This window comes from Pristiophorus japonicus, chromosome 1 (assembly GCF_044704955.1).
Source record: "Pristiophorus japonicus isolate sPriJap1 chromosome 1, sPriJap1.hap1, whole genome shotgun sequence".
NCBI lineage: Eukaryota > Metazoa > Chordata > Chondrichthyes > Pristiophoridae > Pristiophorus > Pristiophorus japonicus.
The window spans coordinates 164,837,286-164,864,403 of record NC_091977.1 but is presented as its reverse complement, the minus strand read 5'-3'; the positions used below and the strand labels follow the sequence as shown (position 1 = coordinate 164,864,403).

At 41.4% G+C, this 27,118-nt stretch overlaps 1 protein-coding gene across 3 annotated transcripts in view; it reads right to left on the bottom strand.

Moving 5' to 3' along the window:
- The window catches only part of chd1 (chromodomain helicase DNA binding protein 1), a 260,522-nt gene that overhangs the window by 150,456 nt on the left and 82,948 nt on the right, over positions 1-27,118 (bottom strand). Inside the window, exons 3-8 of one of the 3 annotated variants that reach the window (XM_070884355.1) lie at positions 24,254-24,464; positions 22,361-22,465; positions 21,234-21,310; positions 9,632-9,763; positions 2,899-3,161; positions 1,815-2,040 (exon numbers count right to left, since the gene is read on the bottom strand). In XM_070884355.1, the coding sequence (XP_070740456.1) occupies positions 1,815-2,040; positions 2,899-3,161; positions 9,632-9,763; positions 21,234-21,310; positions 22,361-22,465; positions 24,254-24,464 (1,014 nt within the window). The remainder of the gene's footprint in view (positions 1-1,814; positions 2,041-2,898; positions 3,162-9,631; positions 9,764-21,233; positions 21,311-22,360; positions 22,466-24,253; positions 24,465-27,118) is intronic. The other 2 variants (XM_070884360.1, XM_070884362.1) reach the window with 2 other exon arrangements.

The window sequence follows — 27,118 nt, the reverse complement described above, 5'->3', positions numbered from 1 at the left end:
AGAAAGACTGGATTGACTAGGCTTACATTCACTGGAATTTAGATGAATGAGAGGGGATCTCGTAGAAGCTTATCAAATTCTGACGGGATTGGACAGGTTAGATGCAGGGAGAATATTCCCGATGTTGAGGAAGTCCAGAACCAGGGGTCACAGTCTAAGGATACGTGGTAAGCCATATAGGACCGAGATGAGGAGAAACTTTTTCACCCAGAGAATTGTGAACCTGTGGAATTCTCTACCACAGAAAGTTGTTGAGTCCAGTTCGTTGGATATATTCAAAAGGGAGTTAGATGTGACCCTTACGGCTAAAGGGATCAGGGGGTATGGAGAGAAGGCAGGAGTGGGGTACTGAAGTTGCATGATCAGCCATGATCATATTGAATGGTGATGCAGGCTTGAAGGGCCGAATGGCCTGCTCCTGCAGCTATTTTCTACGTTTCTAACTTTCTATATTCCTCTAAAGATTCTATAGTATTTAGCCGTTGATAAATGACATAAGCGTCCCTTTTTTTCTTAATCCTCCCTTGTAAGTCCCTAGACATCCAGGGGGCTCTAGAATTACTTTTCCCAGCCTTATTCTCTAAGGGCACATGTTTGGCCTGAGCCTTCCACCTTAAATGCCTCCCACTGTTCCGACACTGATTTACCCACAAATAACTGTTTCCAGTCCACCATGGCCAGATCACTCCTTAACTTAGCAAAATTAGCTTTTCCCCAATTCGGAACTTGTATTCCAGGCTTATTCTTGTCCTTATCCATAACCAACTTGAATCTGACTGAATTATGGTCACTGGCACCCAAGTGCTCTCCCCTCTTCAACCTGCCCAGCTTCATTCCCCAAAACTAAATCCAAGACCGCCCCCTCTCGGGCTTGCTACATACGGACTAAAAAAGTTCTCTTGAATGCATTTCCAGAATTCCGCATCTTCTATACCCTTCACACTAAATTTGTCCCAATCAATATTTGGATAGTTAAAATCCCCAATTACCACCCAATGGTTTTTGGACTTCACAGCAAATCGCCTACATATTTGTTCCTCTATCTCCCTCCCACTGTTTGGGGGTCTATAATACACGCCCAGTAGTGTGATTGTCCCTTTTTTATTTTTCAATTCGACCCATATGGCCTCATTTGATGATCCCTCTAACATATCATCCCTCCTCACCGCTGTAATAGTTTCTTTAATCAGTACCGCAACCTCCCCCCCCTTTTCTACTACCCTCTCTATCTTGTCTAAAAATCCTGTAGCCAAGAATACCGATCTGCCAAACCTGCCCCTCTTTCAGCCATGTTTCTGTAATGACTATAATGTCATACTCCCAAGTGTCTACCTGTGCACTTGGCTCAGGTAGACACTTATCCGCTATACTCCTTGCATTAAAGTATATACCATTCAGCACAGGATGACCTCCTTGTTTACTACATACTAAGCCCCGTTTCCTCTATCTTACAGATTTGCTTTCTAGATTCTTGCTATCCAATTTCTGCTTTACTTCCTTCCCTTTTGAATTCGTTCTCAGGTTCCCATCCCCCTGCCAAGCTAGTTTAAACTCTCCCCAACAGCACTAGCAAAACTCCCTGCAAGGATATTGGTCCCGGCGCTGTAATTGACCTCAGGTAGTAAAACTTTCCTTTTTACATTACCACGTAGAAATTGTTTTTGGGGGGGGGGCTGTAACAATGAATTCCAACATAGATGAATAGTGTAAAGTTGCAACAGAACAAAACTTAATACAAAAATATGTATGGTTTCAGTAAGTTTTATGTCTGCCAGATTTTGCTAGAAGGAAATATTCTCATCTCCATTACTTACCATCGTTTGGTTTCCTCATCCTTTTTCTTGTAGTTCTCTAATTTTTTCATTCCTTTTGTATTCTGTTGTAAAAGTGTTTCTTCACTTTCCCATGTGTTGTGGAGGTGGGACCATCCCTTCCATTTAATCAGATACTGCCGTTCTCCAACCTCCCTCAAGGGTTCAAACCCAGTATTGGGATTACCTTCAGCCTCTACTGCATAGGTAGTGGTGGAAGCACCAGTTGCTAAACATGAAGAAATATTTTAAAATAATGAAATTTAAAAGAAAAATCTTTCTTTATACAATTTAAATTTTTCATCTGGTGTACCTGCCAAATGAATACGGAAATCATTTTAATTTAAAAAAAAATATTCATTAACCTTTCGCACGAGTCTTAATCAACTCTACACAAAATCTTTTTAAATACTTACTTTGCAAAAGTATAGTCAAAGACTGAAGCGCTCTAAAATTCGGTCACATGCTATACCAATCATGCAGAAAACAGAATTGTCCCATGCCTGACCATCATCCAACAACCTCTGCTGGAAGTTGCCTGTATGGGGACAGGATCAGGCTAGGCTGTGATGTTCCGACTGTGCCCCCCTCCCGCTATAGCAATGCAATAGGCCAACCACATGAACTGACAAGTCTTTGCATAATAGTCACGTGGGCCAAGATACTGGGGCCACCCAATGCCTGTGGGACCGTAATCCAGCAAAGAGTAAATACCTGCAAGAGGGGAGAAGAATATTCACCTAATAACTGAAGGATCTTATCATTGAGAAGCCAGATAAAAATCAAATAGCACTGACACCCTTCTGGTTCCTGCTTCACAATTCCATTGTCTTCCAATGACTTATTGAAATAAGTACACTAAAATTTTCAATACATTTTTGTTGTAATAGGATACAAACAAATCTATTCTATCAAGGGTAATCAGAAAATCATGAAGGAAGGAAAGTGCATTAAGGTCATACTCTCAAGCAATGCACACAATGGCCAAATTATATTTATATAGCAAAACTATTTTACCAGTTTGCCAGCCAATATGTGTCATTAGTTATGTAGTATTTTAATACTCCTTTGAAGAGTTATAACATACCTCCTTTCCGTCCTACTCGTGATTCCATTACTCTCTCTAACGTTTCAAATTCTTCTTCTTCCTCTGGAGGCGGAGGGAGATCCTCCCCACAGACTTCAAGCAAATCATCAGAATCTGTTTTAGCATCCTCATCTTCCTTGTAGCTGACATTAACTGTTGCCTGGCGACGAGAACCCCTCTTATCGTGTTCGTCATCGTCATCGTCTGATGATTCAGCTGGTCTCTTTAGTCCCTTTCCTTTCTTCAGTTTTTTTGTTTTGACCCTTTAATTAAAGTGCATAATTCTAAGTTTCCAGCTGTATATTTTCCTGACATCTCACAAAGACCAAAATAGGCACTTAAGCAATAATGGTTCTAAAAGGCATACTTTGGGGGAGGATTGATAATTTCAATGTTGCACATTTTCTATTCTTCGCAAAAAAAGATAAGCATCTGGTGAAGAGCAAAACTGACAGTTCGCAGTTCATAGGTGATCAAATTATCTATGGAACTTGACTTTTTCTTCCTTTTAAAGACCACTGATAATATTGTACAGTTTGATGAGTATCCTTCAGCTTTGATAGATTACCTGTAATGTTGAGCAGAAACTTCTTTGTGGGGGGGGGGGGGGCGCGGGGGTGTTATCTGTGGCTGGTTGCCTTCCTCAGAAAAATTATGGGGTTGGGTAAATTCTATTCGAGCATATTAAATGTGGTTTGTGGAAGAATGGCTTGATGGGCAGTGGCCTTTTCTTGTTCCAGATTTACAATTGTTTTGAAAAGTGGCTCAAATGGACAAAGGTTTCATTTAAAACCTTCATAAATAACTATCTTTAAGCAACAAGGTACATTTCAACTCTTCCAGATGAAATCTTCATTCCTTCAGTTAGGATTATATTTCACAGGAGAAACAAAGTCAGTTGGATATGCTTCTTAGGAAACTTTTTACGCAGAACTCGTTGCATTTTGAGGCTGCAGTCCCTTTGACTTATTTTTTTCATTTCTTTCAACCAAAAGGAGGCAGTTTAGCATAAGGTTCATGGATGGAAGAGTTATAATTCAGTCCCCTATGACCTACATTTTGAACACAAAAACAAACTTGGAAAGAAATAAAACAGCTATTCCAAACCACATTTGTTCATTATAAGGAAAGAGCACTAACATGTCAAAAACCTTGAAAACATAGAATGTAAAACATAGTATAAAAGAAAATGTAAATTAGGGGTGCAGATCATTTCTGTAAAGATAAGCTGGGGATACTTGGAAATACCCAGGAAAAACTATCTCCTGAATAAGTATGCACAATAAAGAATCACAGTTGGCACGAAACGCAAACTTTATTTGAAAATGAAGACTGCCCTTGTCCAAAAGGCAATTATTCTTTCCGTCCACATTCATTCTAATTCTGTCTAACTAGTATACTATAGGGAGATTGGAGACCTGGAATCAAGGACGAAGTTAACCACAACTTTGCCAAAATGCGTGATAAACCCTTTTTCTCAAATTGAAAGAACGCTGTAAGATAAGACAATTTAATATTCTGCCCTCCCCCAGAAGGGTAGTGGGATTTGCCAAGCTGGGATGGGGGAGGAAATCTGATAGGGTTTCTGCTCCTGATAGCTATCCAGCCAACCTCTGTATATGTGTAGGCATTGGGTAATGGAAGTTTTAGGCCCAGTGCTCAAATTGCATGGCAACCCCTCTGCATAGGATCATACATGAGGAATGGCCACTTGGACGGCGTACCAGAGGGCTTCTAGTGTCCAGACTCCAGCTCACTCCACTACCTACAGAAGATACAGGGAGAAATTTAAAAATGCACTCCATGATGGGTATTTCCAGATCACGGTGTCATCTTCAGTGTTCCGAAGCTTGCGCATAAAAACCTTTTGCTGATCAGACTTGGCCCCTAGCACCCTCTGTTGCTCAAAATTATTTTGTTGGCCTACTTCTTGATCTTGTTCAGGGTAAATGTGTTGGAATTCCCTTATCTGAAGTTCTCAGCAAAATCTGTAGCTCCTGGAATCATCCTTCAGATACAAAGTATACAACTTCAGGATAGCTAGATTTTTCTGGAATTAAACTAATACTGTTTAGTCACCTGCAAACTTAACAAAAAATAACTAACGTTTGCCAAAAGACTCGCATTACTCTTCACTTTTTGTGCAACAAGTCTCCTCATAATACAAATAACTAGAAAGGGATTGTTATATTACATCACACACAAGTATTGATGCTTACATATTTTACACTGAGGCTTTGCCCTTTGATGGCTGCATAAAAAGACTTCCAAAGACAAAGAGGTTTACAGCACAAGAGGATGGCCCATCATGTCTGTTGGCTCTTTACTACAGCAATCTAAAACTAATCCCACTGCCCTGCTCTTCCTATAACCCTGTGCCAAATATGGGTAGATAGATTCAAATAACTATACATTATCAGGCCAAATCCATAGTCTGGCAATGTAGAAAAGAGCTTACATGATGTTGACATGTTGGGGAGATGTTTTAATCACCTTAACTAGCACTTCATTTCACAACATAATCATGGTTCTATTTTGTTTTAACCAAGCATGAAACTTCAAGAATAGCCTCTTTCTGAAGATCTATTCCTGCAATTCAGACAGGGTGTGACTAGTGGTGTCCGCCAGGCGCCTCAGTTTTTGACTATTTTCATCAATGACTTTGAAGGAGGAAGAGAGAGCTGAATATCCAAGTTTGCTGATGATACCAAGTGGCACAGTAAGTAATGTAGCTGGGAACTGAAAGTTGCAAAGGGACATTGTAGATTAAGTGAGTGGGGAAAACTGTGGCAGATAGAGTTCAATATGGGAGGTGTGAGCCAAGAAAGACAGACAAGAGAACTTTCTAAATGATGAGAAGCTAGGTACCGTGAAAGAGCTGAGAGATTTACCAAAATCACTAAAAACTAGTGGACAGCTACAAAAAATAATTTAAAAGGTTAATGGAATGTTAGCCTTCAAGTCAAGAGCTGGAATACAAAGGGGTGGAAGTTACGGTACAGCTGCATCAAGCTCTGATCAAAATAAAGAAAAACTGGAGTTTATATGGCACATTTATCATTGAAAGGCAAAGCAGTCTTGAGGGGCTGAATGACCTGCTCATTTTACTCTGCTCCTAAGTTTTCTCCTTTCCTTACCTACCATGGAAAGGCCTACAGGCCTCGACAGAACTTTTCTTAGGACGCGCCGCTGGTCAAAATAACTGAAAAATTGTTCTTTTTTAAAAAAACGCTGGCAAATCAAAGATCAAGTACAATCACAGATAATCATATAGTTATGGACAAAATTTTTGAAAACAGCTAATTCCCCACCTATTTTCCTGGAAGAAAGCTGAATTATCTGTTTACTTTCCAATTTTTCACTCTTCCAAACCTGTAGTTCTCTTTGATTATTCCTGCCAACTGTCATTGAACAGGGTTTGAAGTTCAGCTCGGGGTTAAACAGGACAAAGAATGTGACTGATGACTGAATATGGTCTTTGATGAGATTGACTGATCAGTCACAATGTTGTGGATGGGATAGAAACAATTCTTTTCACTTTTCTCCCCCAACAGACAAAAATCCAGAGTGTGAAACAAAGAATCATTAGTGTACCTCGAGAACTGCAGTCTTTCACATGGGAGATGTACTCCTGGACATGGCTATTCTGTTAGTTTGCATCAGGCCGTTGAATGTGCAAATAAGTTCACAACTTACTTCAGAGTGTATATATAATTTATTGATATATATCTCTTCCCATTTAAACAATAACTTATTTATATAGCACCTTTAACGTAGTAAAACGTTCCAAGGCACTTCACAGGAGTGTTATCAAACAAGATTTGACACCGAGCCACACAAGGAGAAATTAGGGCAGATGACCAAAAGTTTGGTCAAAGAGGTAGGTTTTGAGGGGTGTCTTAAAGGAGGAAATAGCGAAGAGTTAGAGAGGCGGAGAGGTTTAGGGAGGGAATTCCAGAACTTACAGGCTTCTCAGCTGAAGGTACAGCTGCCAATGCTGCAGCAATTAAAATCGAGGGTGCTCAAGAGGCTAGAATTAGCGAAACAGAGTGATCCCGGGGCGGGAGGGTGGGGGCGGTGTAGGACTGGAACAGATGAGAGAGATAGGGAGGGGAGAGGTCATGGAAGGATTTGAAAACAATTTTAAAAAACTACATAAACATTATGCACTATAATTCTATAAAATATTTTATATATAAATACATTTTCACATACAATTTAATCTACTTGATGTAGAATAACAGAATGATATGGCATAGGAGGTGGTCATTCAGTACATCATGCCTGTGCCTGCTCTTTGGTAGAGCTATCCAATTAATTCCACTCCCCTGCTCTTTGCTGACAGCCCTGTAATTTTTTTCCCTTCGGAAGTATTTATCGAATTCTTTATTGAAAGTATTTATTGAATCTGCTTCCACCATCCTCAAACAACTCGCTATTTATACCTCATGTCGCCTCTGGTTCTTTTGCCAATCACCTTAAATCTGTATCCTATGGTTATTAACACTTCTGCCACTGAAAACAGTTTCTCCTTATTTACACTCTCTAAATCATTCATGATTTTGAACACCTCTATCAAATCTCCTCTTAACCTTCTTTGCTCCAAGAACAACCATCCCAGCTTCTCCAGTCTCTCCACATAACTGAAATCCCTCATACCTGGAACCATTCTAGTAAATCTCTTCTCTCCAAAGCCTTCACGTCCTTTCTAGCCACACGCCTGCCCATTTCACCAGTCTGTCTATGTCCTTCTGAAGTCTATTAGTCTCCTTATCAATGATCCCTTTAATTTTGTTTGCGTGTGCAGCGCCTTTAAGGGACTGTGCGGCCCATTCAAAATACCATGCATGCATTTTTTTTTCCATAAAAAAGCCGGTGAGCTGGCTGAATAGGAGGTCCAGTGTGCTGCGCTGCTTAAAGGGAACAGCGCTCCTCATTGTTTACATTTGAGTCATCTGCAAACTTTTAAATTATGCCCTGTATACGCAAGTCCAGGTTATTATGATATATTAACAGCAAAGGCCATAATACAGACCCCTGGTGAACACCAGTACATACTTCCCCCACTTTGAAAATCAACCATTCACCACTACTCTCTGCTTACTGTTCTTTAACAAATTTTGTATCCATGCACAACTGTCCCTTAAATACAATGGGCTTTAATTTTGCTAACAAGTCTATTATGTGGTACTTCGTCAAACTAATGCTCCATGCCGACTCCGCCCACCTATATCAACTTTATTTCACCATGAAACCTCTCACTTTAACTCTGGACTCCCTCCTATTGTCTCCTCTCTATTCGCCGTTTACTTTCAGGAAACATGTACCCTCATTTTAATCAAATAGATTCTGTATTTGACCCTTCAACTACATCATCCCTTTCCAGTGCTATAAATAGTTTCTTTGATCATTACTGCCACCCCACCTCCCTTTTTTCTTTCCATATCTTTCTTGAATAATTTGAAGCCAGGAATATTAAGTTCCCAATTCTCCCCTTTTTTGAGCCAGGTCTCTGTTATTGCCACTATATCATAGTCCCATGTGGTGACTTGTGCCCGCAGCTCACCAACCTTATTTACCATGCTCCATGCATTTACGCATATACACTCCAAACCCATCTTAAACAGCGTTGCATTTTCCCCCTGTCCGATCCCTCCTATTTGTGAACTATTATTTATTCTAGGACTGTTTGTCTCTCCCAGTCCTCTGTGCACCTCGTTTCTCCCCTCTCATATTTCATCCTGGTGCCCATTCTCCAGCCAAATCAGATTAAACCCTCCCCAGCGCACAAGTTAACCTCCCCATATTAATTTATTTATTTTAAATGAACATTTCCTTTATTCCCAAGCCTCAAATGATATTAAAATGTATATAAACAATCTATGTTTTCAAATATATATAACTTCAATAACTAATGTAATCTATTTAGTCATTTATGTTTATCCATTATACCCCACTTACCCAATAACATATTAAAAAAATATTTTTCTCATCCTCTTACTCACTGAACACTACAGAAGATCCAGTATAATAAAATAGATTATATATTATTCACATACAAAACCCCTGGGTTCATTCCTTGCTAACCTATCTTAGAATTGAGGTAACATTGATAACTGTTTGAATGACCTCACTGATTACGTCTGTTTCTCTCAATATGCTGCTAATTTGGAATATGCTGTAGGCTCTGCATTTTCTTCTTCTGCCTACCAGATTTCCTCTACTAGAAGTTCCTTGCTAGAAATTCTAGAAAGCATTCTGTTGCTATCAATAGCACATAACAATTTATATATAAACACAAATCATCAGCTTTGGAAATCACCAGTTAAACACATGAACAAACATTGAACTTACTATCAAACTCTTATTTTTTGGTTCATAATTCCTTCCCATTATCTTCTGAAGGCATTAATTCCTTGCTCAGTATAGTCCCAATGCCGACCTATCTGCACTTTTTCCAAGCATTAGTCTTGACAAAGAATGTGGGAAGGCTACTCAGATGTGAGAGGGGGCACAACATCCAAGTTCGATCCTGTGCTCACCCGACATGCACACATGCTCACTTATAACAAGGGGCACGGGATTGTGTGCAAGAATGAGAAACCTATCCAATTTTTTCCTCCCTAAACTATGGAGCTTTAATATCATCTAGTGGAGATCAGTGATTGACCAGGGGCCTATCTACTCTGTATGACTCCTCCAACTCTTAACTAGAGTTTCCTCAAACTTTTACCTGTTCTGAGGTTTCCTGCTTTTTACTTTGTTGTTGGGCTGGTAGTCAGACTCGCTGTCTCCCGAGGTACTCTTTTCTCGATCTTCTTCCTCCTCCTCCTCAGAACCAGAACCAGACATTTGCCAGTCTTCACTAAAGAGATGAAACAGTATTACAAAAGAGAATTCTCATGATATTACAGTAATATTATGTGAAATGCTGAAGCAGACCTACCTTACCCTGATTAGTTTCTGAAAATGCATCATTCCTTCGTCGTTGCTGGATCAATATCCGGAATAGCCTACTTACTATTGCGGGAGCACCATCATCACAAGGACTGCAGTGGTTCTTATAAGGCCCACCACTACCTTCTCAGGAATAGGTATGGGCAATAACTGTGGCCTTGACAACATTGTCCACAACATTGTCCACATCCAGAGAACAAAGAAGAAAAAAAAACACTCAACTTACCAAGATCCAAAATCTATTGAGTTCATGTGTAAAGAGTGTATTTTTATATTTCTTCATTCCAAGACAAAGTTTTTTTTTTTTAATTAAATTTATATGTAAACCTTTTTCCCACTCCGAGGTATTTTCGTCAACAGTGATGGATCATCCCAAATGCACATCAACTTTACAAGGTTCAAACAAGTCTGCAACAAGTTGTAGGAAGACATTTTTTAACCTCCAGTCAATCTACTTATTGGGAACTGATATTTGGTAAAAATTCTTACCACTTCTGCAATAGTTTAGTTCAGATATTCATTAACCCAAATCTATAAATCAAATGTTAAAGGTATGAAGACACTGTTTTTGATTGTTAGTCTCAGAGATCTTAATTTGTTCCGAGTCACATTTGTTGACCAATGTGATTGTGAACTCTGTTTAAATCCCTTCAATCTGGTTTCCGCCCCGCCACAGTACCTTAACGGCTTTAATCAAAGTCACAAACTATCCCTCCTTGTCCTTCTGGGCCTGTCTGCAGCCTTTGACATGGTTAACCACTCCATCCTCTCCACCGTCCAGCTGGGTGGGACTGCACCTGCCTGGTTCCATTCTTATCTATGTAACCGTAACCAGAAAATCACCGACAATGGCTTCTCTTCCCATTCCCGCATCGTTACCTCTGGTGTTCCCCAAGGATCTATCCTTGGCCCCCTCCTATTTCTCATCTATCTGCTGTCCCTTGGCAACATCATCCGAAAACACCGTCAGTTTTCACATGTACGCTGACAACACCCAAGCTCTACTTCTCCACACCTCTCCACGGTCTCTAAATTGTCAAGACTGCTTGTCCGACATTCAGTACTGGATGAGCAGAAATTTTCTCCAATTAAATATTGAGAAGACCAAAGCCATTGTCTTTGGTCCCCGCCACAAACTGCGTTCCCTAGCCACCGACTCCATCCCTCTCCCTAGCATCTGTCTGAGGCTGAACCAGACTTTTCGCAACCTAGATGTCATTTGACCCCGAAATGATTTTCCAGCCACATATCCGTGGCATTACTAAAACCGCCGATTTCCACCTCCATAACATTGCCCGCCTCCGCCCCCGTCTCAGCTCCTCTGCTGCTGAAAGCCTCATACATGCCTCGCACCAAGTCCCGCTCACACATCTTTTCTGCTTAGGCAGTCCCTCAGAGTCAAGGATGACTTGCACCCACACTAATACGACTTCTCAGGTGGGGTAGACTGTGGTTGAAGGGATGGGTGGGTGGGTGGGGTGCTTGGGTTGTCGTGCGCTCCTTTCACCGTTTGCGCTCGGCTTCCGCTTGCTTCCGGCGAAGAGACTCGAGGTGTTTGGCGCCTTCCCAGATGCTTCTCCTCCACTTTAAGCAGCCGTGGGCCAGGGATTTCCAGATGTAGGTGGGGATGTTGCACTTTTTCCAAGGAGGCTTTGAGGGTGTCCTTGAAGCGTTTCCTCTGCCTACCTGGGACTCGCTTGCCGTGTCGGAGCTCTGAGTAGAGTGCTTTATTTTGGGAGTCTAATATCGGGTATGCGGACGATGTGGCCCGTTCATCGGAGTTGATCAAGTGTGGTCAATGCTTCGATGTTGGGGATGTTGGCCTGAGCGCCTATTCTGCCAATGGATTGGCAGGATTTTGCGGAGGCAGCGTTGGTGGTACTTCTCCAGTGCTTTGAGGTGCCTGCTGTACATGGTCCACGTCTCTGAAGCATATGAGGGCGGTTAACACTATTGCTCTGTAGATCATGAGCTTGGTGCTGGGTTTGAGGTTCTGGTCTTCAAACACTCGCATCCTTGGGCGACCAAAGGCTGCACTGGGCACACTGAAGGCAATGTTGGACTTCGTCATCGACATCTGCTCTTGTTGACAGTAGGCTCCCCGAGGTATGGAAAATGATCCATGTTGTCCAAGGCCTTGTCGTGGATTTTGATAATCGGGGGCAGTACTGTGTGGCGGGGGCAGGTTGGTAGAGGACTTTGTCTTACAGATGTTTAGTGTAAAGCCTATGCTCTCGTGCACGGTGAAGGTGCTGACGATGGTTTAGAGTTCGACCTCTGAATGTGCGCAGACCCAAATGTCGTCTGCATACTGTAATTTAATGACAGAGGATGGGATGACCTTGCATTTGGACTGGAGGCGACGGAGGTTGAACAATTTCCCATTTGTTTTGTAGATTAGCTCCACTCCAGCGGGGAACTTACTGAGGGTGAGATGGAGCATTGCAGCAAGGACGATCGAGAAGAGTGTTGGTGCGATGACACAGCCTTGCTTGACCCCGGTCCGTACGTGAGTTGGGTCTGTGTGGATCCGTTGGTCAGGATCATGGCTTGCACGTCATCGTGAAGCAGGCGGATGATGGTGACAAACTTGCGAGCAGTCAAATTTGTGGAGGACACTCCATAATCCCTCATGGTTGACAGTGTCGAAGGCCTTTATGAGGTCAAAGGTGTCCATGTACAGAGGTTGGTGCTTCTCTTGAATTTGATGCGCGGTGAAGATCATGTCCATTGTGCCCCTTAGTGCTCGCCGACCTACATTGGCTCCTGGTTAAGCAATGCCGCGATTTCAAAATTCTCATCCTTTACAAATCCCTCCATGGCCTCGCCCCTCTTTATCTCGGTAATCTCCTTCAGACTCACAACCCCCATCTCCCCCGCAACCGAGATGTCTGCGCTCCTCAAATTCTGCCCTCTTGAGCATCCCTGATTATAACCGCTCAACCATTGGTGGCCATGCCTTCAGCTGCCTAGTCCCCAAGCTCTGGAACTCCCTCCCTAAACTTCTCCACCTCGCTACCTCCTCCAAGACCTTCCTTAAAACCTACCTCTTTGACCAAGCTTCAATAACTATGGATTCTTCTGCTGTAGTTTCTTCTTATGTGGCTCGGTGTCAAATTTATTTGTTTTGTCTTAAAACACTCCTGTGAAGCACCTTGGAACATTTTACTTCATTAAAGGCGCTATATAAATACAAGTAGTTGTTGTTGAACTTATTGTACTTAACCATGGCATTTGAACTATTCCATCTTCAATTTTTTTCTTTTGTATATCTAACTCCCTCCCTATGTTATTGTACTTTTTTTATTATTGTGCTCAACAACTTTTGCTATATCTCTCATATTGTTACATCCCTGGTGCCTTTTTTAACTCCTTTCAAAGTTCTTCTCCTTGTGGGCTTTATATCTTATGCTTTTCTTTCAAATGTCTATTTTAATTTATCTGTTTAGCCATTGTGGAGACTGCTGGTTTAGCTTGTGATTAATTCTCTTTTGTATATATTTTTTTCATATTTAATATAGTTTTAAATGTTTTCCATTTTTCAACTTTTTTCAGGAATGTATCCTTCTTAGTTTATCCCCTATTCCATCAAAATTTGCCTTTTTGAAATTAAGTATTTTCATCCCAGCTCCTGCTGGCACGCTTTGCCAGAGATTCTTACATTTGATCATATTATGGTTATTGGTCCCCAGAGGTTTCAATACCTATGGATCATGGATGTCATCCTGATTGTTTTCAAGTCTAGATGGGAGCCCACTTTAGTAGGATCCATGACATAGTGTGTCAAGAAGCAGTCTTGCTATCCTTTCCAGCTCAGATCAATCGCTATACTTCTAATTGGGCATTTCCAATTAATACTTAATTGATTGAAGTCACCATTATTATATTAATACACTCATCGAAACTCAATACACAAGATGCTGTTGTCTTCCTTTACCTACTCTAGTAGATTTGCAGTGGACCCCAATTATTAATTCATTCCTTTGCCTTTAAAAAAGTCAACTATACTGTTTCATACTTTACTTCCTAAAATGTTGTTTCACATCCAAATTACTGTATATCCAATCTATAATTTCAACATTGTTTAGCAATCGATATCACTAACAAATTCACTTTCATCATCTTGCATGAACCATATTTTTACAATCCCTATTGACATCATATTTCCCTTCTGCTACATTTGTTTTCAATTATTTTCCATATATTACTCCTAATATGCTTCTCGCATTCAGGTAAAGGCACTTAATTGTGTTTGACTTTTGTCCTAAATTTTTAAGAATATTTAAAATGCCTTAATTATTTTCTTGCTTTATCTTGTCCATCTCCATGACCACTCGACAAATTCTTACTTTCTGTAACACAGCCTAAATTGTTAACAGCACCAAAACTAAGTGCTGTGGAGTGGTGACAGATGGGGCTTTGAGTCTATCTCTCAAGTCCCAATTTGGGCTGCCCTACCCAGTGATATGCTGAGCAGAGGCTGCAGCATCTTACTACAGGGAGAAGGAAAAACAATGAGGAGAGTATCACACCTGGGAAGCCCCAAAGATCCTTGAATTGCCACGGGCAGGAACATTTAATAGTGCTATGACCAGGCCAGAAATTCAAGTGCACAACTACCTATCTGGTCTAGGTGAATGAAGATGATAATTTCCCCTTCTGAAATGAACAAAAAAAAAGTTGAATGGCAGGAGAAGGAACCAGGAAGATACTTTCTCACACGGATGTTAAACTTGTTTGTGGGTACAATGACTCATGATATGGACCATCAAAGTCTTGTAGCTGTAACCACATTAGCAGAATTCTCCTGGGATTGCAATGCTGCTTTCACCCTCAATGAGGTATGGCTGGCCTCCCATCTTCCACCCTCCAAAAACTTAACGGTAATCCAAAATTCTACTGCCCATATCCTAACTCGCACCAAGCCCTGTTCACCCATCACCCTTGGGCTCACTGACCTATATTGTCTCCCAGTTGAGCAATGCCTCAATTTTAAAATTCTCATCCTTATTTTCAAATGCCTCGATGGCCTCGCCCCTCCCTATCTCGGTCACCTCCTCCATCCCGGCAACCGTCCAAGATATCTTTGCTCCTCCAATTCTAGCCTTCTAGTGAATTTATTCGCTCCACCATTGATGGCCATGTCTTCAGCTGCTAAGGTCCCAAGCTCTGGAATTCCCTCCCTAAACTTCGCCACTTCTCTACCACATTTTCCTTCTTTAAGATGCTCCTTAAAACCTACCTCTCTAACCAAACTTTTGGTCATCTGCCCTAATTTCTCCTTTTGTGTCTTGATGTCAAATTCTGTTTGATAACGCTCCTGTGAAGCACCTTGGGACATTTTACTACGTTAAAGGCACAATATAAATGCAAGTCGTTGGTGTAGATAAAGTCAATGTTAGCACCAAAATAGTATCATAGAATTCCAATTTATCTCATTTGAACTCATTTAAAGAGACAGCATTAAAAAAGGAATTTCAAAATGGCTACCACAAAGCAATAACCTGGATGTGTATCTTGCTGTTCCCTGGCATCTTCACTGCACTATCACTCATGCCAGGATACCCCTTCCTTTCTTCGTGATTAGCAGTTGGTAATAATTCATACAAATGTTTTTAAGATGCACCACCTTTTAAACATCTAGGGGCTGAAATTGACCTCCACCCCATTTGAATTAACTGAAGATGGGGCGGAGAATGGAGCGACATTCGGGACTTTGTCTTTTGGGAAACCTCCCGCGCCACAAGGCCGGGAGGAAGGTGGAGTCATCCCAATGTGGAAGGCTGACACATCGCAATGTCCCTCTCCTTAACTTTGGGGTGGGGGGGGGGCGGCGGGAATGCTGAGAGGATTAGTGAGGCCACTGTGGCGCCCAACTGGGCCGCCCAACTGGGCCACTGGGAAGGGGTTCAGCCGGGCCAGTGGCCTGGTACCCAAGAGGGGATGCCGGGCTGCATGGCTAAACTAGCAGCCATTGTCAGGCCGACTCAGAAGTCGTCCAACAATTAAAACACAATGGCGACTGCGGCGGTATGCCTTCCCGTTTAAGAGTGCCCGCAGCGCCCAGCCACCGGCAGCTTCACACTTTGGGGCGCAAAAGGGATCGCGCAGGGCGATACGGGGTCAGTTCACCAAGCGGAAAAGACAGGGCACGATGGAAACCTGTTTCTGCCGACCCGGGGGCAATTACAGAAAGTCGCACCCTCTGTCTGTCCCCGGGCGTAAAGGTCATACCGCCCCGGTAACTGGCCTTTAAAAAGGACTAATTTCGGCCTTCCAATTACTAGATTTAGGGCAGTAAGTTCAGGATAATTCTCTTGCCAGTTGTGACTGATATTGAGGCAGAACATAATTGTAGGTGCTTCATTAAACTAAGGAGCAATTCTTATTCAGAAGGGATTTCTATTGCAGTGAGCAAAGCATAATAAGAAATTCCCAAAACAAATACAAATAGATAACACCTTACAAGTTTGGTGTAAGGCAGGGAATTAAAATTCACTGTGCCTTTAAGAAATACATCTGCTGTACTGCCATTTTGATAGGGTGATCGCTGTGACTGCACTGTATATATTGATTATATTCTGAATCACACCTGTAGTTCTTTGACCAAAGACTACATTAAGAACAAATGTAACAGTGAGAGCAATGTAATACAAGTTAAAGCATCCTCAGATCAGTAAGAGAATCAAAAACTAGCCTCTTCTATGACAAACAAGGAAGACAATACCAATGAAGGTAACCCAGCATTTCTTGCCCATTTATCCAATCTCACGTGCAAACTGGTGTATACCACTGGAAGCAAGGCACTGAACACCCAAGTCCTCGTGTTAGCATTGTCAACCACTAAAGTCTTCAATTTACTAATATTTTGTGCTGAATGTAGAGGGTGCACGATCACACTAATAATTCAAACCATTCTGACTTAAGCTTGCTCAAAACAGGATTCAATCCTAAATGGGACTCAAGTGACATCTGACAGGATCGTCTTTCCATGTGCCTTTTTCAAAATGTCTCAAAGAGTGACACCTAACTCTTTCTTTCACGAGAGAAATGTCAATGGGAAAGTTTTAGCAGCTGGAGCCGTTTAATCCTTTTGTGTAGCAGTGTCAGAACCAGCCCTAAGTACGATGAGACTGCACTAAATATGGTAATAAAATAACGTATTTGAGTTATTAAATGAAGTGACTTTACTCATAATCAGAACTAGTATAATGCAAGAGAGCAATTGCATTTATATAGCATCTTTCATGTTCTCAGGAAATCCTAAGGCATGTCACAGCCAATAAATTATTTTGAAGTGTTGTAATGTAGGCAAAAATGGCAGTCAATTTGTGTAAAGTCCCACAAACAGCAATGAGACAAATGACTAAATAATCTGTTACAGCAGTGTTGGTTTAGGGATTAATGATAATCTGAACATTGGGAGAATTCCCCATCTCATCTCTGAATAACGCCATGAGATCGTTTATGTCTGGGTAGAGGGGTGCTCCGTTTAACATCTCATTTTAAGTCCCTGGAGTGGAGTTTGAACCTGCAACCTTCTGAACTCGGAGGCAAAAGTACTATCGCTGAGCAAGATAGTCAGATTAACTTCAGCAAGCTCCCAAAAATCTACCATTGCGGTTCAGAATGAAGCACAATATACAAAGAGTAGGTATAATCACAGTGCAAATTTCCTGAAGAGGCAATGTCCCTGGGAGATTTTTCTGTGATGTGTTGGCATAAATTACTACTTGTGTTGAGGCTGAACAAAATGGGGGAAAAAAATGATTTTCGGTCTAGTCTAAAAAAAATTTTTAAACCTTGCTTTACGAAAATATTTAAACAATTTTTGCTGAAATAATATATAAAAGTACTTAATATAACTGGAATGTTTTAACGAGATAAAAGTCTAAACATTTTTTTAAATATGTTGTAACATCTTAGAACAATTTAACAATGAATTGACACATATTTAAACAGTTCATGAAAAAAGGATCAGGCTACAAGCATTTATTTTTCTGTTTTTATTTAATTTGTTCTCGGGATGTGGGCAATAATGGCAGGGCTGCATTTATTGCCCATCGCCGTTCCATGAGGTGGTGATGGTGGATCTTTACCTTGAACTGCTGTAGTCCTTGAGGTGTTGATGTTTCCACAATGATGTTAAGTAGGCGATGAAGAAAGGATGATAGATGTCCAAGTCAGGATTGTGCATGACTTGGAAGTGATGGTGTGCTCATGGTTTTGCTGCTCTTGTCCTTTTTGGTGGGAGTGGATTGCCTGCCAAAGGTCCATCTGATTTTTTTGCCTTATTTTTGAACTTTGTACTGATTTTTTCCAACTAAGTGGCTTGCTAATTGTCAACAGTGTAGCGTGGATATTATCCCACAAATTACCAGCTATCATAAATTCAGTTTCACAACTTGCAACAAATTCTGAATTGCTAGTCCAGTACCATAACCACTGCATGGCCTCGCCCCTCCTACCCTTCATCCTTCTGAAATACTTGCGCTCCTCCAATTCTGGCCTCTTACGCATCCCCAATTTTAATTACCTCATCATTGGCGCCCGTGCTTTCAGCTGCCTAGGCCCCAAGCTCTGGAATTCCTTCCCTAAACCTCTCCGTCTCTCTCTCCTCTTTTAAGATGCTCCTTAAAACCTACCTCTTTGACCAATCTATTGGTCACGTATCCAAGTATCTCCTTCTGTGGCTTGGTGTCAAGTTTTGTTTGATAATGCTCCTGTGAAGCACCTTGGAATGTTTTACTATGTTAAACGCAGTATATAAATGCACTGTTGTATTACCATATGCTTTTCTGTTAGATGTTTTGTACTTTGCTTCAATTCTACTGAAAATTTCAATTGACCCAGCATCCGCAACATTTTGGGGATTAAGTTTCAGATTTCCACTACTCTGTGGAAAAAGTGCTTCCAGATTTCACTCTTATATGGCCTTGCTCTCTTGTTCTGGATTCCACCAACAAAGGATGTAGCTTCTCTGTATTTAACCTATCATTTTAAACATCTTAATTAGATCACCCTTAAACCTTCTAAATACAAGAGAATTCAAGCCAAGTTTATGTAACGCGTTCTTATAATTTAATCTTTTAAGTCCCAATATCATTCTGGTGAATTTGCGTTGTACTCCAAGACCAATATATCCCTCCTGAAGTGTGGTGCCCAAAATTGAACGCGCCTCTGATCTAAGATGCATAACCTCATACTTCCTCACATCTGCCAGTGTTGCCCACTCACTTAATCTATCTAAGTCCCTTGCAACTTTCTGCTCCCATCCACACAACTTATGGTGCCTCCTAACTTAGGGCTCAATTTTCCCCAAAGCATTTTTTTGGCATACTTGAAGAGTTACGCCCGATTTTATGTGGGCCAAGTACACCAAAAAAAGTGTTGTAAGTTTCCCCGTTGGATCCCTTCATTTTGGCGTGGCCTAACCCGAGGAGGGGTGGAGCCTTGATCTGCGCCAAAAAGATCAGGCTGCCATGGTAACCAGGGACACAATGTGAGTTGAAGCTGCAAAGTGAAGCATACAGCCACCTCCCAACACATTAAAAGAATTGAAAAACACATAGCACCATCTTACCTCCAACCCCACCCGAAGGCAGTCTCTCTCTCTCACTCGCACCGGGGACTCAGAATGGAACCGGACAGCCTTCCTGTGTGTGGGGACCGAGAATGAGACCGGACAGCCTTTGGGCGGGGTTGGAGGTAAATTGCTGCTATGTGTTTTTCATTTCTTTCAGGTGTGTCTAAGCATCTGCTGCGCCACTTTCCTTGCCTACACCGATTTCCTTAACTCTAGGGAAGATTTTTCTGGACAGGCCACATACGCTGGCCTAATCAGAACTGGAGTAACTCTCAGCTGGCCAAACTTCCCTAAATGGCTAGAAGTGGCGTAGGTGGCAGGTTACGCCCTCTTTGGCTGAAAAAAAAACTGACTTAAAAAATTCGTAACTAATGAGTTACGCTGGTGCAAATTGATTGGGGAAACTGGGAATTTTTAAGTTAGGCCAGAAAAACCAGCCTACTCCAAATAAAACCACCTCATATACTGAGGAAAATTGAGTTCCTAGTGTTATCCAAGAGAATATTAAGGTTCAGAGGCTATAGTAATGAGGAGCAACTAGAGAAACTGGGGCTCTTTCCAAAATAATCTAGAAGGTGAAGAGGCAATCTGAAAGAGGTGTTTAAAGACTAGAGGTTTTTAATAAAGTAAATAGTTTAAAAAAAATTTCACTCAGTGTCAGTAACTAGGGGGCATGATTTAAAACCACCACACAAAGGATGAAGGGAGAGGTTAGAACAATTTTTTTAATGCAGAGGATGATTTGGACATGGAATGCCCTACAGAAACAGTAGTAAAAGGAAAATCCATAACAGCTTTTAAAAGGGAAGCGCGTAAATATTTGAAAAATTAAAAATTAAAAAGCTTTCGGGAAAGGACTGGGGATGGAGCTAAATGGATAACTCTCTCAGAAAGATGGTTCAGGTGCAATGAGCCAAATGGGCTCCTTCCGTGCTCTAAAATGCTATGATCTAGTAACCCTTTCTAGTCAAAGATTTCTCTTGTATTAAAGAGTATTTAGTTATCTTCAAATTGAGAAACCTACATGAAGGGTCAAAGCCATGGTACAGGATACCAAGGTTTGAAGAAAATAAGACAGACAAAACGATGACAAGTTTGAGTTTAAATGCCTGCTAACTGAAAGAGAAAAACAAGGCAGAGGGGAAAGGCGGTCCCCTATTTTGAGGACTTGGGAAACACTGAATTATAATACAGTGAAGCTACAACATGAAAACGGGGCACTTAGCCCAACCAGTCGATGTCATTTATCCACACGAGCAAATGAAAGTGTTTCGAGGAGGAGAGATATATAAATTTGTATATTTGGAGCTTACAAGAAAATAAGGAATTTGCATGGAGTAATGACTACATAGAAGTACTGACAAAAAGATGATGGGGCGGGGAAGGAAGAAGAGAAGAGATAATGAGAGAGAGAGAGAGAGAGAGAGAGAGAGAGAGAGAGAGAGAGAGAGAGAGAGAGAGAGAGAGAGAGAGATAAACAAAGATAAAGAGAGAGAGAGAGAGAGAGAGAGAGAGAGAGAGAGAGAGAGAAAGAGAGAGAGATAGAGATTAAAGACCAGAGAGGGCAGAAGGACAACTTTTCAGATGCAAAGTGTCATATGAAAGCTTAATTTATAATGATTTCCATTTCTATGCATCTGCTATTCTACTGTAAATCTTATTCAAAATTACTTTCTCCATAAACTGACTTCAGTAAACTTTTTGCAAATATGCTATGCTAAAAACAGATTGTCTGTAAATGATGATAAAAGCCACACTTAACCGTAAACAATCAGTAGAAATATGGGCTTACTCTCTGCGTTTCACATGTCTAGCAGTGTTCTCCGAGGACGAATCGTCATCAGAATCTTCACTGCTTGATGATTCCTGCTGAAACATAACACACAATGCAAAATAAATCTGCCCTTTAAACGTACTAAACTCATGAGTTACAGAAAAGATTGTGTGAACAGTTGTAGAGTCAGTGTTACTTTCACCAATTTAAGTGATAACACGACCTGGTCATATACACAGACTTTTCAAGCGGGGGAAGGGGTGGGGAGGTGGGGGTTCATAAGCGTAAAGTCCAAAAAAACAACTTTAATGAATGGGTAAAGGTTAGACTTCAAATCTACAGTTTATGTATTTAAAACATAGACCCACTAGAAAATTATCAAGCTCAAATCCAATTTGATTAACCTTTATCCGTAACAATTACTATTCAGTATAGTTCAGTTCCTGTACAAGATCAATTCCCACTCATGATCACATTGCAGAAGTAAATTGTGTTCCTTTTTTCAAATTCCATTATAATTTAACAGCTGTACCTTAAATTTTGGATATTTTTTTTTAAAGATAAGGGAGGACAAAAATTAGAGTACCTGTTCAATGACATTAGAGACATGCAGAGCATGCACTGGGGATATTTCATAACATTTCAAGATGAAATCTTAAGCAAGAACTCTCTGTAAAAAATAAAGTTGATATTGCTTTGATCTTGAATGTTTGTAAAATTAGGCATCAAAGTAGATCAGGCTTTGTTAGGTTTCTTGGAGAACTACTGAGTTACTGTAGAGGCAATGGATAGATTTCCATTTGCCTCCATAACTCCCTTCACTGTGCCTGGTATTGAATACAACTGTAATTGCAAACGATAGGAGAGCAAGACAGAGACAAAGCAGACCACGAGATGGACTGTACTTAGAATTTTCATTAAAAAGAAATCAGCTTGGTCCCAGCGGCTAATGATTTTATGTCCAATTTGAACTGAATGATTCTGCTTCAATAATAGTCAATGTGAATTCCCAGGTTTCCTGTATTGCATTGCTACAAACTCATTGCTGTATGAGCTCATGTTGGTAGCCTTATCACAGTTCAATAATTGCCTGCTCTAGTGTAATAAAAGCCTCTCAGCTACTCATTTTAAATCAAATTTCAAACCTCTGAACCGTTGTTTGAAGAAAGCTGCTGCTGTTGTAGTTGTTGTTGTTTCCTGATCATGGCAGATCTCTGCACAGCTAAAATACTTGGATTCGATTTCCAAAACTGTAACAGGATAAAGAGGGGAGGAATCAACATTGAAACTTACGAAGGTCATCTAACCCCTTGAAGTGTTGATACTACAGAAAATCACCACCTCCCTCTGCACACAATCTGGCATGTTTGCAAGGTTTCAGGTCAAGTTTTTTTTTGCAGCCACCGGTATAAGACTAATCCTGGCCTTACAGTTTTACTACTAATCTAAAGTTTAATGTAAACATTTAAAATTTTCCTGCCCCAATTATTTTTTTTTTCTCCCTGATTGTAGTCTTTTGTCATTCATTGCATCATGTAGAGAACTTTGTTTGGAATTCAAAAGACCTGACGGGAAAATTATTGGAAAAAATTCTGAGGAACAGGATAAATCTTCATTTAGAAAGACACAGATTAATCAAGGACAGTCAGCACAGATTTGGTAAGGGAAGGTCGTGTCTGACTAACTTAACTGAATTTTTTGAGGCGTTAACAAGGATGAGGATAGTGCGTTTGATGGGTCTATATGGATTTTAGCAAGGCTTTTGGTAAGGTCACACATGGAAGACTGGTCACAAAAGTAAAAGCCCATGGGATCCAGGGCAAAGTGGCAAGTTGGATCCAAAATTGGCTCAGAGGCAGGAAGCAAAGGATAATGGTTGAGGGGCATTTTTGTGACTGGAAGGATGTTTCCAGTGGGGTTCCACAGGGCTCAGTACTAGATCCCTTGCTTTTTGTGGTACATATCAATGATTTAGACTTGAATGTAGGGAGTATGATTGAGAAGTTTACAGATGATACTAAAATCGGCTGTGTGGTTGAAAATGAAGAAGAAAGCTGTAGACTACAGGAAGATATCAATGAACTGGTCACGTGGGAAGAACAGTGGCAAATGGAATTCAATTGGAGAAATGTGAGATAATGCATTTGGAGAGGGCTAACAAGGCAAGGGAATACACATTAAAAATGGTAGAACGTCGCGAAGTGTATTGGAACAAAGGGACCTTGGAATGCATGTCCACAAATCCCCGAAGGTAGCAGGCCAGGGAGATAAGGTGATTAAGAAGGCATACGGAATACTTGCCTTTATTAGCCAAGGCATAGATTACAAGAGCAGGGAGGTTATGCTTGAACTGTACAAAACACTGGTTAGGCCGCAGCTAGAGTACTGTGTGCAGTTCTGGTCACCACATTACAGGAAGGATGTGATTGCACTAGAGAGGGTGCAGAGATGATTTATGAGGATGTCGTCTGGACTGGAGAATTTTAGCAATGAGGAAAGATTGGATAGGCTGGGTTTGTTTTCTTTGGAACAGAGGGGGATGAGGGGAGACTTGATTGAGGTGTATAAAATTATGAGTGGCCTAGATAGAGTGGATAGGAAGGACCCATTTCCCTCAGAGGAGTCAACAACCAGGGGGTATAGATTTAAAGTAATTGGTAGGAGGTTTAGAAGGAGATTTGAGGAGAAATGTCTTCACCCAGAGGGTGGAGGGGGTCTGGAACTCTCTGCCAGAAAGGGTGGTAGAGGCAGAAACTTTCACCACATTTAAAAAGTGCTTGGATGTGCACTTAAAATGTCATAACCCACAAGACTACGGACCAAGAGCTGGAAAGTGGGATTAGGCTGGATAGCTCTTTGTTGGCCGGCATGGACACGATGGGCCGAAATGGCCTCCTTCCGTGCTGTAAATTTCTGTGATTCTATGACAGATACATAAAGCAATTTCAAGGACTTTTTCTTAAAATCAATCTCAAATCTAACATTATGTATTTCAGACAAATCTGAATTAGTCACACAAACACACTTGTTATATTCACCTCTGCTCCATCAGTTTTTGGAACTTTGCTTTCAACTGGTCTCTTTCCTCTGGATGACGATGCATTACTTTCTGAACCGGATGAATCGGAATCAGATTGGCTGCCTGAGTCTGAACCGCTGCCAGAGTCACTGGAGTCATTGCTATCTGATTGGCTGCTGCTTCCATCACTGCTGCTCCCAGAACTTGAGCCAGATTCCTTGTCCGATTGGCTAAAAAAAAAATCTGAATTTTACTAATACAAATCAGCCTACACAGACAACTTGATCAAATCTTCTCTGTAATTAAATGTTGCCTAATATTTTGAAAGAGATTTCTGCAAACCGGTCTGGAGACAAGAACAACTTGCATTCAAACAGCACCTTTAATGTAGTAAAACATCCCAAGGCGCTTTACAGGAGCATAATCTTACAAAAGCTGACAGAGCCAAAGAAGGAGTTGTAAGATCAGAAGAGATAGGTTTTAAGGAGCATCTTAAAGGAGAGACAAAGAGGTTTAGGGAGGGAATTCCAGAGATTAGGGATTGAACACCTGAATGCATGACCACCAATGGCAAGGTGAAGAAAGTGGGGGATGCACCAGAGACCAGAGTTCAAGGAACGCAAAGTTCCCAGGCTTGAGGAAATTACAGAGATAGGGAGCAGGATTTTGAACATGTGGAAGAGAATTTTAAAATCAAGACGTTGCTGGACCGGCAGTCAATGTAGGTCAGCGAGCATAGGTGTGATAGGTGAAAAGGACTTGATGCAAGTTAGGATACGGGCTGCAGAGTTTTGGATGATCTTAAATTTATGGCAGGTGGAAGATAGGAAGCTGACCAAGGGGGCTGGGTACGGAGTTTGTGGCACGGAGCAAAGACAATGGCTTCTGTGTTCCCAATGTCAACTCATCCAGGACTGGATATCGGACAAGCAGACTGACATCAGAGGTAGTGGAGGAGTCAGCATACATGTGGAACCTGATGTGTTTTCGAGTGAAGTTGCCAAGGGACAACATGTACATGAGGAGTGGGCCAAGGATAGGTAATGGCGCTGGAGCAGGAAGAGACGCCATTCCAGGAGATTTCCTGGCTACAACTGACTAAGAGTGAAACGAGACAAGGCACCTTCACTCAGCTGGACAACGGAGGAGAGGCATTGGAGGAGGATGGTGTGGTCAACTGTGTCAACGGTTGCAGACTGGTAGAAAAGGATGAGGAGGGATAGTGCACCACGGTTACAGACACACAGAATGTAATGTGTGACTTTGATTAGGGCCACTTCAGTGCTGTGGCAGAAATGAACACCAGATTGGAGAGGTTCAAACATGGAGTTGCGGGAAAGGTCTGCATGAGTTTGAAAGGCGACAACACATGCGAGGACTTTGGAGCGAAAAGGAAGGTTGCAGATGGGGTGGTAGTGTGCAAGGATGGGATTTGAAAGAGAGGGGGACAGTACCCGAGGAGAGAGAACAGTTTTCAATATCAGCTAGTATGGGAGTCAGGAAGACAAGTGAAGTGGTAAGCAGTTGAGTGGGAATAGGATTGAGAGAGCAGGAGCAGGATCTCGTTAGACAAGATGAGCTCGGAGGGGATATGAGGAGAGATAGGTGAGAAACTAGAGAAAGATGCTAGTTCAGGGTTCTGTCAAAGGCAGCTGAATGGATGGTCTCAATCTCAACGATAAAGAAGTCTGTGAGCTCCTCGCACCTGTTGATATCAGGAAACTTTCTTTAGTTTATGGGATCATTATGCAAATTAGACAAAGGTAGGATAAACACTTTTAAGTGACTTTTTTGGGGAATATTAGTTTTAAGTAATGAAAAAATATTAACTTGATCCACTGATTACACTGGTCTGAATGCTTATATTTCCTACAGAAAATGTGACAAACTGTTTTAGCACTTTAAATGTCTTTATACAGAGAGAAATTATTTCTGGAAGATACACCTGAGAAACTGCTCACCCCACAGAAAGAAATAGTGAAGCAGAGGGCAGGAAATGGGTGACTTCCTTCAGCGGGAGAAGACAGGAAATTCTGTGGGTCTGCATTTGTCAGATAGGGATATTGTTCTCGTTAGCTATGGAGGGGGACACAGACGCAGGCACAGGCATAACGGAGGTTAAGCACGGTGTCATAGAGCAAAGACTTACCCATGGGAGACAATATTTCAGAACTGGCACATGCTAGTAAACAGGGATAGGCAGCAATGACCTGAAGGACAAACTGGTGTTTTGCCTCCCTAGTGCTATTGTATGAGACATAATAGCAGAAAGGATAGGAAACTCCTGGATAGAGAGAAACTAGACAGAAGTCATGACTCACATAATAACCATTGTTCCACATCGACTTGATTATGCCAATGCTTGCTTTGCTAGTCTTCCATTGTCCATCCTCCACAAACTCCAACTTGTCTAAAATTCAGTGGTCAATATCTTGTCCCGCACTCTCCCATCCTCACAGACCTACTACACTGGCTCCCCACTGCCAATTTACAATCCTTATCTTCATCTTTTAATCTCTCTATGGGTTTGTAACACGCCCCCCCCGCCTCCCCCCCCCGAGCCATTTTCCCCCTCATTTCAACCTCCTGTGCATCCTACCAAACCTGTCAGTTAACTCAACCCTATTCTATGGAACTCCTCCCTAAATTCCTTTGACTCTCTAGTTCTCTGTTACTCTTCAAAACTTCTTCAAAATCCACTATTTCAAACTAGCCTTCAGTCACTGCCCCAACCTCCTTCCCATGGTTCTGCAGTTATTCCTCCCATGATTCCTTTGTAAGATGTCTTGCATGTGTGTTAAAAGAACAAGCCTGAAGGCTTTGTGTCTTAATGCAAGGAGTATCCGCAATAAAGTGGATGAATTAACTGTGCAAATAGATGTTA